This window comes from Dermacentor silvarum, chromosome 6 (genome assembly GCF_013339745.2).
Source record: "Dermacentor silvarum isolate Dsil-2018 chromosome 6, BIME_Dsil_1.4, whole genome shotgun sequence".
In the NCBI taxonomy this organism is placed as follows: Eukaryota; Metazoa; Arthropoda; class Arachnida; order Ixodida; family Ixodidae; genus Dermacentor; species Dermacentor silvarum.
The window spans coordinates 39,173,461-39,187,623 of NC_051159.1; the positions used below are offsets into that span (position 1 = coordinate 39,173,461).

At 45.8% G+C, this 14,163-nt stretch overlaps 2 protein-coding genes across 2 annotated transcripts; one reads left to right on the forward strand and one right to left on the reverse strand.

Annotated features, from left to right (window-relative positions):
* Positions 1-297: 297 nt before the first annotated feature.
* Positions 298-3,311, reverse strand: LOC119455442 (fas apoptotic inhibitory molecule 1-like). Its single transcript, XM_037716845.2, has 4 exons — positions 2,961-3,311; positions 2,444-2,666; positions 1,982-2,031; positions 298-1,901 (listed from the first exon to the last, which is right to left on the reverse strand). Exons 1-4 carry the CDS (start codon positions 3,069-3,071, stop codon positions 1,752-1,754), a joined length of 534 nt encoding a protein of 177 aa, XP_037572773.1. The 5' UTR covers positions 3,072-3,311; the 3' UTR covers positions 298-1,751.
* A 275-nt stretch (positions 3,312-3,586) lies between these two features.
* On the forward strand, positions 3,587-13,589 carry LOC119455441 (uncharacterized). Its single transcript, XM_037716844.2, is given in 3 exon segments — positions 3,587-3,817; positions 4,066-4,900; positions 4,902-13,589. Coding segments are annotated over 3 exon segments (2,187 nt in total). The 5' UTR covers positions 3,587-3,800; the 3' UTR covers positions 6,237-13,589.
* Positions 13,590-14,163: the final 574 nt, after the last annotated feature.

The window sequence follows — 14,163 nt, forward strand, 5'->3', positions numbered from 1 at the left end:
ACTGGCTGTTCGTTCGCACCACGTGCCCGTCTCCTCCGCTTCATCTTCTCTTTCTTCCTCAAGCACTCCTTGGGGCGCCCGTTTGAGGGGAGCATTCGCCGTCTCTGCTGACTTCCGTACTCCCAGGCAGCCGCACTGTAACCAGTATTTCGTTTCCCCGCAACTGCACTATAAGCAATACGTGTATACATGGAGTGCTATGGGAAAATTAATGGGAGTCTGAAAAGACCGCACTATATCCGGTCCTGCACTATAAGCGGTTACGTTATAAGTGGTCTATACTGTAATAGCGTTGCCTTTTCCTACTCCTGCCCTTCCCCCATGTATGCAAGCTGAGAGCGAAGAGTGGCAAGGCTGTTATTCACTCGTTTTGTGACTGTGTCGGTTCTACCCATTCTCTGCCTTCTCTCTACCATTCTATCTACCTCCTCTCTGGACTGTTGCGTGTTAGTACAAAGGAAGCGGTGCAGTTATTGCAATGCTTTTGCGGAGGGGTCACGGATAATTACAACAGTCTAGCAGTTATTGTGGTGATGTCCAGGGAGCTCCAGAGGGCATTGTGGCGACGCGATGGAAAGGTCCAAACGAGTTTCGCACGTCACCTTTCCTCTCAACCGCACTCCTGCCATGTATATATATGCTCTGAACCACCTCCCGATGTGGCGTGCAAGACACCAACAGCAGCAGTGGAAGATGCACAAAAGCTTCGGTTTAAAATAAGGGAACAAACAAGCTCTTGTTTACTTTTTCTTTCTTCATGTCCCATCTATTACATTATTATTTGAGATTAATTGATGGAAAAGACAAACTACATGACATGCTGGACACAAAAAAGGAACAGGAACACACAAAGAGACACTTGTTTGTTCACATTCTTTGTTTCCAGTATGCCGTGTAGTTTGTAGCAATGAATTTGTGCCGACTTGACCAGTTGTCAACCTGTCAGTTTTCATTTCATGTCACTAGGGTTGCTGTTAGTGCAGTTCTCAACCAGCCCAGCTGATTTCTTGCAGATTTTGCTGGTTGCAAGTATGACGTCTTGACCAGCATATATTTTTCCATTTCTCAATTGGATAAACAACTGATAAATACTATTGCAGTAACATTTCTTATGTAAAAGAGTTAACTAATATGGCAAAATCTTAAAAAAAAACTACAACATAAACATATGATCGCCACGCCAATCGAATAAAAGTGTGACTGCTACCTTTTACGTTGTATGGTTCTCAAATGCCACGTATGTTGTATATGGTATATGGTCTATGCATTAATACAATGTTGCTGCTTAGTTCAGTTGAGTTTCCAAGTTTAATACCATTTATCACATATTTGTTGTGCTTATTTTATCTCAACACTAGTAGTATACATAAGTCTTCACAAAAAAACCTACTAGCACTCGTACCTCTAGGCGGCAGTTTTCTTTGCAATAAAAACATTAAGACTACATGTAACATTTACCATCAGCTGCTTTTTAAATGTGCTTTGTACTTGTTAGTTGAATGGCTACTTTGATGACATCTGTTGTACACAACACCTTCAATGACTAGTCTGCTTTTCTGAACTGTAATAAAACTCGACGGTTTCCCTGTGCATTTGCCTCTCGCTGTGGCATTCAAATAGTGCTAGCCAACAACAACAAATAATGGGAGGTTCAGCAGTGTACAGGATACACACAGTCACTTTTTGCGTGACTGGGTGGTGCTGAAGGCACACTTGCTTGACCTGTGCTTCATCAAACTGCCTGGCATGGTTCATTCAGTGCAGCTCGGAATCTCGTGTCCTTCAACAACCAGCGTGTGCAAAATGCCTTCTTTTTTCCTTCCGCTGCTTGCTGCAGTGATGTAAGCCTGGTAGGGCCCCACTTGAAAATGGGTCTCGGTTCCTCCATCCACAAATTCCGGCTGAAAGTGAAGCAGTTCTCCAGGTAAACATCCAAAGCAAGCTGCTGAGGGCGAAAAGGAGGCATCGTTATTGCACTTACCACAACATCAACCTTTTCTCCATTCACATATACGTCCAGTGTATCCTTCTCTGCATATGGAGAGAGCGATGCGAAAAGTCATGAATTGCATTAGTTATTGAAGTGAGCATTTTAGGTTGTCAGTATACGTATTACACTTTATGGAACACCGGGTTACGAGAAACGTGTACGGCAGTAACAACTCTAGTTGTGGTATCTTGTAACACTTTGTCCAACAATGCACTAGGAATGCTTTTGCGTTACTGGGTGGTCTTGTGGAAGGAAAATAAAAAAATCATGTTGACAATTACGTCGTTGCTGACACTGCAATAGCAGCTGAGTAGAATATGGCACTGGAATAAAAATACCGGTGTCCTGCGCCACCAATCCGACTACTCGCATCTACGTCTCCGATAACCCGGCAATACGCATACGGACAAACTAATATTTTTGTCTTTCTGTAAGATAATCAAGAGCGCTCACCTAGGACAACCCTTGTCGGTTGCTCAAGGAGATTTACTATCCACGTGTTAAGTATTTTAGACTGCCTCTCTCTAAATTTGTCCAGCTGCTTGCCATCAACGATGAGCGAATACTCGTAAGTGAAGCCGCTCAACGCTCTGATCGTCACCATGCACTTCGCCCGACCCACTTCAAAGGGCTCCGAGCCGACAAGCTTGAACATCCAGTCGCGTCGCACGACCTCCTGCGAGCAGCGAGACGAATTCGGCGTTCGAGAAGGCTCAGTGATAAACGGTAGGTATATTAGTATTTGGTAGTACGATATATACAGTTCGAAGCCACTGCTCGGGTCGCAAAAGTTGTGGATGGGCTCTGCTGCTGGTTTCCAATAGTAGGCACTATTGCCCCTGTCTGTGCCCACACTCAAGGAGCACCAACAGCGACCGAGAGCTTTGCGGTTTCCGCACTACTCCGCAACTCTAGGTAAACGCGCAGTGACTTCTGACCTTTTACTGAAGAGGTTACAGGAGCCACGTACCTCTCCATCCACTTTGATTACTCTTTTCCCGGTGGTTGTTCCGTGTTCGAACTCGATCTTGTGTATCTTGTCACTGAATGGAACTTCCCAAACAGCCACAGTGTCAGCCATGGCGACGTTAAATTGCTTCTTTCACACGCTTATGATCGATAGCCGGCTGCCATGGACTGATCAGCAGGGCGAACAGTCCACTACAGCCGCTACAGCTAACACAAGAAAGAGTAGGCGAACATTAATATATCCAAATTATGCGTACATTATGCGCATAACGCGCGAAGTTCACGCGTTTCCTGCGTGAATGTTGCTCAACTTCTGCACGAGCGATGCGGCAGGAAGCTTATTTGCCTGTGCGCGGGCCGTCAACAACACAGTTGCCATAGCAACACAGAGATTTCGCGATGTCAGTGCGAGTGCTGTTGAAATTTCCAGCACTAAACGTTTTCGCGTACCGTTTTAGTATTTCACATTGAGTTTATCTCGCGAGTCTAGCATTATTCATTCGCGTCAAAACTTTGTCCTAAAAAACGTTTGCCACCTTCATATTTAAACAAAACAATAAACACGCTTCTTTTTGTTTTGCGTAACGGCCCCTAGGCTACCTACGCGGTAGCCGCCCAAGCCCTCTAAAGAAAACATCGCAAGGGCAAAGCTCGGGCGGCAAGCCTTTGTGTGTTTGTGGGCGATAATAGTTAGATCTTTTAACTAACGATATTCACGAAGCTTGCGCACTCACTGTTTACTGGATTGTGGCTTCGACAAACAGCGGAACGGTTTCGAAATGCAATCACACGCGCATTGTTATCGCTCTGGAAATAATGGATAAGTGGTGACCCTTTCAGAATGAGCAGCATTTGTAGGCGAGTAGAAGTCTCTATTCTTCTGCACGTGTTGTTTGATGAGGCTGGGCGCGACGCGTGCATTTTGAAGCGTCGTAAGCTCGCGAGCGCGCTCTCGCAAGCTAGTCGCGACCCAACTAGCGCCTCGCAATGAACGGCGAAACCGAGGATGGAAAATAAACGTTGATCGCCTTTGTATGTAGTAAACACTCCATTGAAGAAAGGGAAGCTTATCTCTCAACCGCGGCCTTTTCTTTCTTATTTTGCAGGGAAAGGAGGCAAGACAAGAAAGTTGCGAAAGGAGTACCGCGGAAGGCAGCGGTTCGTTCGAAAAAAGATGGGAACTCCAAAGATTGCAAAAGGAAGTTTAGAAACGTCTGGAAGGATACTTATACGTGGTTGCAGTACGAGGAAGTCAAGAATACTATGCATTGCGTGCTGTGCAGGGAAGCCTACTTCGGCCAGGAGAAATGCGTGCCGTTCGTCGAAGGCACGAACAACTTCAAGGTTTCGGTCATTCAAAAGCACGAGAAGACGTCGGCCCACAGAAACCTCCTGAACAAAAGCGAGGCCGAGAGAAAGAAATTGGCGCACTCGTTCCGAACAAAAAAGAAGCCGCCGGAAGATTCGCGATCAAGATTCGAGCTTCTATTCAAGACCGTCTACGAGATACAAAAGAACAAGCTTTCGTTTTCCCAATTCCCCGTTCTGGTGAACCAGCAGATCCAGAACGGCGTGCCGCTCGAAGGTCGGTACACGAATCACCATCACGTCGTGCCGGACTTTTCCAAGTATATCGCCATGTCGATGATCAACGATACCGTAGCCGATATTTACCAGGCGAAGCACTTTGGCATCGTACTGGACGATGTTTCGGACGTTGTGGGATCGCGCAAAGACGCTGTGTACATCACTTACCTCAAAGACTGCACAAAACGCACCAAATTCCTGGGGCTTGTCGAAAACGTGAACGGAGTCGGCATCGCCCTCGCGATGGTGGAAATGCTCGCCAAATTTGGATTCCCTTCGCCTTTCGAGAAGCTTTTGTGTCTAACTACGGACGGGCAGACCGTACACCAAGCGGACGGTGGCCTCCAGATGGCAGTTGGGAAAAGAAGCGCCTGTTCTCTACACCATGGACTGTCTAGTGCACAAGCTTGAGAGTGCAGTGAAACCAGTCCTCTTCAGGCATCCGCAAGTCAAATGTTGTGCAGACAAGATGTACAAATTGTTCTGCTTCTTTAGAGATCTGCAGAAAAAGACTGGCAGTACGGTAGACATATGGACACCCTCAAGCCCCACTGATCAACATGCTCGTTCCTCTAATCCACAGTTGCTAGTCCTTAACCTCAAGTTCCTAACTGCCATCATTGAAAAATGGAGCAGCGTCACGTCGTTCCTAAAGGATAACTATCACAACCTTGACCGAAAACTTCGGCCTGATGCGGCGGAAATTCTCACTTGCTTGAAGAGCTCGGTGTTCATTGCCCATGTCCACCTTCTAAGAGAGATATTTAAGGCGTTGCACGAGTTTCAAGCAAAGACAACTGGCTCCTTATCTCCTGCCTGCTACACTGTGATCAACGAGCTGAGGACTACTGCGACGATTATCACTAACCAGATTGTCTTGGGCCCCTCTCTGATACCAGTCCTGCACGAGCTACAGGAAAGAAATGGATTCTTTCAAGGCATGGCGATCACGCAAGATTTCGACATCGATTCATTTCACGCTGTTGCTGAAGATGTGTGCCAGTGTGTGTCGCAGCAGGTGCTCCAGATGGCGAGCCAGTGCTCGGAGTCCTTGCACAAGTTTTCAGTGCTGGATCCAAAAAACTGGCCAGTAGAATCCGACGAGCACTTTGGTGGATTCGGAATTGAAACCATCAGGGAACTTAGCGGCGAGATGCAGTCGTTGCTGCCGGAGAAACCCATTTCAGACATCATACTGGAGTGGTGTTCCTTTAAGTTCTTTGTAAACAGGAGTCTTGCAAAGTGCTTGCGGAAAGACTTCATCAACCTTGCCGCAACCGTGGTTTCCAGGTTCAGTGCGGTCTATCCCACCATCTGCACATTCCTCACCGCAGCGGCTCTGCTTTCGCCATCATGCAGAGTGACGCACAAAGGATTCGAAGAACTCTGCGTAATTAAAGAATCTCGGAAGAACGTTCTCACGGACGACACACTGTGGCAGACGATGGTCATCAATGTGAATGGAGCGCCAGTCGAATTGTGGGATCCAGAGCCTGTGGTTGACCTGTGGTTGAAAACGAGTCTTCGTAGGCCAAACAATAGAACTTCTACTAAACACGCTTTAGACACTTGTAACAAGCAGGAGACCCAGGTTGACGACTCGGCGCTGTTCCAGGGCTGTCAGGTCGTCGTCATAACGGGTGAATTGTGTGAGCTGCCTATGGTCTGCAGCAGTGATGCTTCGAGTTAACCCAACAGTCAACTCCTAAATGTAGTCATCTGTAGCTTGTCTTATGCATGACTTCAAGAACAGAACAGTGCTAGGTATGACCATTCAATGTGATTTCATAGTGTGACATCTGCTTGAACGAAGAGTCAATTTTCTTAACAGTGCAGTGGAGGTAACGGTTCTTTTCTTTTTTTTTGACAACACACCATTAGTGATGGTTGACACGGACAACCATATGATTATCGGTGGTTAAGTATCGCCATCACTTTATTTTTTTTGTCCACTAAAGGTCATAGGCCTCTCCTAGAGACATCTAAATGCCCTAACTGCATCCTGTGTTTGCAAGTTTATTACTTATGTCTCTTTATTTAATTTGTTCTCATCTTCAGTTGTGTTTTCCTTCTCTTGGAACCCTTTTCGTCACTCTAATCGACCAAAAATTATTTGATTTCTGCATTACATCAGCTGCCCAACTCCGCTTCTTTATCTCAACTATGTGCTATTTGCCCAATTTACTTTTTCATTGGTTACCTTAGAGTGTACGTTGCAATTGCAGATTTGAAATTTGGCACTACTAGCAGCAGTATTGAGTTGTTGGTGGCCAAAATTTTTGCCACTAACACAGAAGCATTCTTAATACGAAAATGATGCATGTAATACACGCATCATAATAATAATAATCTGATAGTTTTGCGTAGGATATATTGTCATAAGTATTGCCAAAAATGTGTTGAAAATTACTGAAAATGTGTTGAGTACCATGATTATTGTAAAAATTTGTAGCTGGGTGTGTATCTCAGATTTGTCTATTATCTAATTTATAATGTCAGTTTTGGGAAAATAGAACAACGGCAGACATTGAAGCCCTTTTTTTGGACTGGCAGAGCAGGCATCTTATTTAGTTGGAAGAAACAGATCAAGATTGACAGATTTGCAAAGAAGAAATGGTGGCCGCGGTCACTGTCTTGTGCACCAAAGCATGCAATTCTCATGTTCTGTCCCCCAAAATTACTCATCTGCCAGATGCTCCCTCAAAAAAAGCATGTGAGGGTCTCAAAAGTCAAGCACAAGCTGAATTGTCTCAAAAAAAAATTTTATCATCATCATCAGCCTATATTTTATGTCCACTGCAGGACGAAGGCATGTGATCTCCCTGTGATCATGGACGAAGGCATGTTCTCCCTGTGATCTCCAATCCGCCTTTTTCATGGCCCGACGGCGCATGCGCAGGGCGCCCTGGCGGATTAGTCGCGAAACGTTTTGGAAGGGTCGCGCGCGCGGCCGTGCGGCCCCATCTCAAGGAAACGTCCCCGAAAAAAAAAAAAAAACACGCTCGGACGCGTGCTACTGACAACTCGTGCCGTGTACCGCGTTGAAACTCCACTGGTAGCTCGACGTCAGTGCAGTACTGAAAGTGTGCGTATAGCGTAAGACTGGCTTTGGTAGTGCGACGGGCTTTCTTGTCGACGGCACCGATAAAATCACCGTGCCTATACCATCGTTCGACCGAAACCCGCGCGATAGGCCGTCGAACCAATAACGCGATAGCCGCAACACCTTTGTTGGTATATATAAATAATCGCGGTCAAAGTGAGTCAAAACATGCCTACGAAGTTGAAAGGTTGAAATGCGCAAGGCTTCGACCAGTCCTCTCAATCCGTGCACATGACGTTTGAGCCAATGTTGATTTCAGCGAAGCTTAGGCCTGGCTCCGTCGAGTTCGTGCACCCGCTACCGGCGGACCTGTACTGAAAAGTAAGCAAGTTAGGACAAAGGAAACTGCTTTTATAGTTCAGTTCGGGCCTTAAGGATTTGAAATAAACTACTCTTCGCTTCGCACGGCGCGTACACAATAATCTGCAAGCAGCGACACAGCGCTGTGCCAACATCTGTAGGTCACCGTTCCCGTAGGCTGCCGCTCGTATTCGCAACGTAGATGGGTCGGTTTGTACGTGTTGGTATGCTCACGCATTTCTTAATTGCTGAGATGTACTGTTTATCTCTGCGTCAAACGCGAAACAAGAGACGGTACATTCGGTACACCAGCATAAACAGCCGCCTTGCTCAGTTATATACCAACGGTGTCAGCGATGGCATCCGAGTTTTTGCGGGAGAACAACACGGCCTTTAAATGAGCGCTTATGTGAGCACATTTTTCTCTAATAATGCTTTATGACACGCGCAAACTAAGTATGATGAAGTTAAAGAAAAGCGAGAATCAGTAATAAATTAACAGCCCGATATTTGTAACTGGATTACAGTCGCCGTTGAGTAGCTCAGGCGCTCATACTGACTCGTCTCACGGTGGAATAACGCGGCTCATATGAGCAGGTATGTGTGTTTTATTCTACGTTTTGACATTTTTTTTTTTCATATCAGCGATGCACCTTTTCCCAATTTTTCACGCTAACGACGATCTGTGGCTGTAGATGTCGATGTAAACAAGCGCACCGCTCTGCTAAATCTGACGCGGAAGGCTGCGGGCTCGAAAACTTCTTATTTATGCAAAATGTCTAAAGAATGTGCAAAAAAAATTTAAAGAAAAGCGTGGTGCAAGCGTAGGAATCGGCGACAACAAACTCCAAAGCAGCCGCGACGGCAGAGGGTACTCGGCGTACCTTTATAGGCCACACTATAAGCAAAACAGCGCTATCACACCTGCTCACCCTATATATAGTTGGTGAGTGCTACATGGCTTCCAGGAACGACATGCTGCCCCACAGAAGCCATTAATTATTCGCGATCCACGAAATGCACAACCGATGCGCACTCAACAAGGGCGCAGGTTCACAAATCAACCGGCGAAAGCCCCGGCACCCTACCAAAACTTTTCCGGTGGCGTGCGGCAGAGGGCAGCACAGGAAAATGAAAAAGGCGGATTACCCCTGTCTTGCGCTAGCGTATTCCAACTTGCGCCTGCAAATTTCCTAACTTCATCACCCCATCTGGTTTGCTGCCGACCTCGATTGCGCTTACCTTCTCTTGGTATCCATTCTGTAACCCTAATGGTCCATCGGTTATCCATCCTACGCATTACATGGCCTGCCCAGCTCCATTTCTTCCGCTTAATGTCAATTAGAATATCGGCTATCCCCGTTTGTTCTCTGATCCACACCGCTCTCTTTCTGTCTCTTAACGTTAGTCCTAAGATTTTTCGTTTCATTGCTCTTTGTGCGGTCCTTAACTTGTTCTCGAGCTTCTTTGGTAACCTCCAAGTTTCTGCCCCATATGTTAGCACCGGTAGAATGCAATGATTGTACACTTTTCTTTTCAACGACAGTGGTAAGCTCCCAGTCAGGATTTGGCAATGCCTGCCGTATGCACTCCAACCCAATTTTATTCGTCTGTGAATTTATTTCTCATGATCAGGGTCCCCTGTGAGTAATATAAACGTACTCCTTTACCGACTCTAGAGGCTGACTGGCGATCCTGAATTCTTGTTCCCTTGCCAGGCTATTGAACATTATCTTTGTCTTCTGCATATTCATCTTAACCCAATTCTTACACTTTCTCGATTAAGGACCTCAATCATTTGCTGTAATTCGTCTCCATTGTTGCTGAATAGGACAATGTCATCTGCAAACCAAAGGTTGCCGAGATATTTGCCGTTGATCCTCACTCCTAAGCCTTCCCAGTCTAAGAGCTTGAATACTTCTAAGCATGCAGTGAATAGCATTGGAGAGATTGTGTCTCCTTGCCTGACCCCTTTCTTGATAGGTAACTTTCTACTTTTTCTTGTGGAGAACCAAGGTAGCTGCGGAATCCTTGTAGATATTTGCTAAGATATTCACGTATGCCTCTTGTACTCCTTGATTACGCAATGCCTGCTGGTATCTCTACTGAATCAAATGCCTTTTCATAATCTATGAAAGCCGTATAGAGAGGTTGATTGTACTCCGCAGATTTCTCGATTACCTGATAGATGACATGGATATGATCCATCGTAGAATATCCCTTCCTGAAGCCAGCCTGTTCTCTTGGTTGGCTGAAGTCAAGTGTATTGGAAATTATCTTGGTGAATATTTTATACAATACTGAAAGCAAGCTAATGGGTCTATAATTCTTCAATTCTTTAACGTCTCCCTTTTTATGGATTAGTATAATGTTGGCGTTATACACTTCTCTCTGGTACACTTGAAGTTGTGAGGCATTGCGTATAAAGGGCCGCAAGCTTTTCAAGCATGATATCTCCTCCATCTTTGATTAAATCTACTGTTATTCCATCTTCTCCAGCAGCTTTTCCCCTGGTCATGCCTTTCAAGGCCCTTCTAACTTCATCGCGAGTTATGGAAGGAGCCTATGTATCCAGTTCATCATTATTTCGAATGAAACAAAAATTGGAGGACGCTTAAGCTTCGCCTTTAAGAGTGGAACATGATAGCATTCAAAAATCCTTGAATGCTTGTCAGGCTTCCTGGCAACTGCAGCTTTCTTTTTTTGTCCACCTTTGCCTTTGCACGCTGATGCCATTTCACAGGGCCAAGGAGGCGAGCGCCATCTGGATGGTGTTTTTGCAAGTAACCTACCCGGGCGTGCCGCTGTTGGTATGGTAGAAATGCTGGAAAAGGAGTTTTTGTTTGAGTTTCCTCGTAACGGAATTACGTTTCCTTGCACATTCAAATTACAATCCTATGCAATCATGTCTGTAGGTAGTGGTTGAGTCGTACTTTACTATTTTTCTGACGAATTTTACTTTGAGAAATTCAATTAGTTCACCAACGCCTCTGCGCCACGTGGAGGGTCTGTGTGGTAGGGGTGGTTTGGGACGATTTTCTCAGCCGCGGACGCCTACACCTATGCCGCATTTTCTGCGACACGGGGCCCTTAACGTTGTCGCGTTAAAACGTGTTGATCTAGTCGAATGAGAAGAGAAAATAAATGCTTACAGAGGAAGTGGCGGGTCAAAATTGCATTAGTCATTAGTCTCGCATCTGGGCTGCCACTGCAATTTCTTTGTGGTGAGCTAAACCGCACATCTATCAAGTGAAAGTTAAAACAGCTTGATGAGGTCAGATTTTCTTTTTTGCATATATGCTAGACACAATTTCTTTTCTCTCTCTCTCTCCATCTTATTGCGATAGCAGTTAACACTAGAGGCATGTCCGCGCCACCTTTGTGCTGTTTTAGTATCAACTGTGCATGCTAGGCCCGTGCATGGCAGGTTCTCCAGTGGCACAACAGACACTCGGTGCATTTGGCCGCAAAAATAGCGGAAGGCGAGTCAATTCATCATTGTGCTTTGTTCAATTAACTCTGCAGTGGAGTCAGGGCAGCGTTCTGCTTTCCAGTGCTGGCATGAACATTGCGCTCACAAACACTGGCGTTCTTGCTGTGCGATAGTGTGCATACAGTGGTCCGAGCGAAACGCACAGTAAACTTCAAGCTACGAACGCCGACAGTGTTCCTTCGCTCTCATCTTGTGCACAACTGAGGGGCGACGTTTTCAGTGCTGCTGGCAGCGCTTTTCATCACGCCAGCGTTCCGAGTCACCTGGGAGTTGCCAGGGTGCTGTTTCTCTGTGCAGCAGCAGTTTCCTCGCATGCTGCGTCGCACCAGCATGTCGCCCCCTATCATTGTTAGAACACTGTTCGGGGAGCTTCAGCTCATCCTTGCTGTCGCTTCCACTGTGTTGCCCTTGGGGCAAAACTGCTAATTTCGGTTTCTTTTCTTTTTTTTTTTTGACGTATGGCTGCTTGGAAAATGAAGAGACAATGTACATTGATACGTTCCAGTAAGAATGTGTAGATAATAATACAATCTCTACACATCGCAATGCTGCCTATGATCCGGAAATGGTGGCTCAGTGGCTGTGGTACTGCGCTGCAGAGCGTGAGGTAACGGGTTCGATACCTGGCCATGGCGGAGGCATTCTTACGAGGGAGGAATGCAAAAACTGCTTGTGTACTTAAATGATAAGAACCATAGGTCATTGAAGCTAATCCCTCCCGCCACCCCAGTATGGCATCCCTCGTTGCTTGTGTGTTAGATATAATAACTAACTGGTGTAATAATCCCAGAATTTCCACTAAGTGAACATGCCTTAGGCACCGACTATATTGAATCCTGCAATTGCAATACGTGTGCTATGATGTAGTAAAGTCATTTTAATTAACAGACGCTGAACATTTTGTGCATAAGTGAAGATTGTTACTGAAGTGCTACACCACTTATAATGTGTAGCTCCCCCCTCCTTTGGAAAAATTGTCTCCACTGTACTTTGTTAAAGAAATTAAGTTCTTCGTTGAAGCAGCTGGTATATATGTACATAAGTGTATCTAATGTTTGCATGTCCTACTAAAGGTCTGTTCAATTGACTTTGCACAATGTGAACTAGTTCATACAAGTTCGGTGCTTGTGCTGAACAAGTACCAACCGCGTTGGCTCAGTGGCTGTAGAATTATATTGTCGAATGTAAGGTCATGGGTTTTATCCCCAGATGTGGCAGGTACATTCCAAATCAGGTGGAAGGCAAAAGTGTTAGTGCACCAAGTTCTGGGTTTACGTTAAACACTCCTGGTGGTCAAAATTAATCCGGAGTCGCGGTGTCTCTTGTAGCCAGATTGCGGGTTTGGGACGGTTTGAAATTCTGCAACATGTGGTTTTTCTAATAGGTAGAGATGTTGCCGGCCTAGTGCTTGGTTACTTGCGGGGGTTCTCGTCTTGAAAGGAGGCCCTATAGAGATTTTCTAGGCATGCTCTCTGGGCGCCCCGTGTCCAACCACAGACGGCATTGTTGTAGAACATCTGCCAGCACTGTTGGATGGAGACTAGAGCTGGCGGCTGGGTACCTACTGTTAAAATAGGTACAAGCACGCTCCCGGCCAGGTGCAAGGCCGTTATGCAGCCTAAATGCTTGGGATCTCCCCAATGCGAGGGCATCCCCACCTACTAGGTGCTTTCGCATGCCACATGGAAAATTGTCGCCATGAAAGCAGCCCAGTTACGTGTGCAGAATAAGCCTGAAATCTGTGTGCCAGCTCCAGCCAATCTTGCGGTCTTCTTTAAAATAATTTCTCTCCGCACATGTCTGCCGCAAGTGCAGAAAATGTGAATAACCAATGCCAATGCCAAATTAAATGATATGGCAATTCAAGCTTGCAATGGACGAGCTGTACTTATTTGTAAATGTGCCAATCCTAGCTGAGCTGGATCAAAGCACAGAAGTGGCTGATTCGATTTATGTTAAACATTCACCAACCTGAAATAAGATGCGACGTGTGAATGTCGGTGTGCCACAACTGTCAAATGCAATGCGCAGTGGAGCATCTTCTGAACTAGTTCGGATAGTGGTGCAGGTGAATTGGACAGACCTTGCATGCTTTTACTCGTAAGCTATTACGAATGTGGAAACCCACCGAAATAAAATAGTGTCGTTGAGTCCGGTGAGCAGTTGGTGTGGTGCATCCCATGGGACATGCATACTCATGTATGATAGGCTATATTGTCTGATGAAGTAAAGTTATAATGACTGCTTTGATGCATCAGAAAAAGTGAGAGTGATTAGAAGTGCAGATGGCTAGCACTATTATGTGCAATGAGACTCGCTTTCTTTTGTGTAACGTCAACTGCTGCGAACAGTCGCTGCGACATGAGCGATCTGCCTGTGCAGCAGCAGCCATCCCTGCAGTCGGTGGCGCTTTGGTTTTTACAGGAATTGGTTTGTCAGGTTGTTTGTACTGCTGCTGGCTCACATTTCTGCACTGCACCTGACATATGCGTGTCACATAATCTCGCTGGTCGGCCGAGTAGCTCCTCCAAAAATAGCACACTGGCTTTTGTTCAAACTTTCAGCTGTTTTTGTGATGTACCGTACCTGCTTCACAATTTGTAAATATCCTGCGGACATTACATAGAGGGGAAGGGGAAAATGAAGAGGGCGGGGGGTTAGCACAACTTTTTCTTTACTTGCCCTGAAGCATGCATACAGACTTTATTAATGATGATTTAC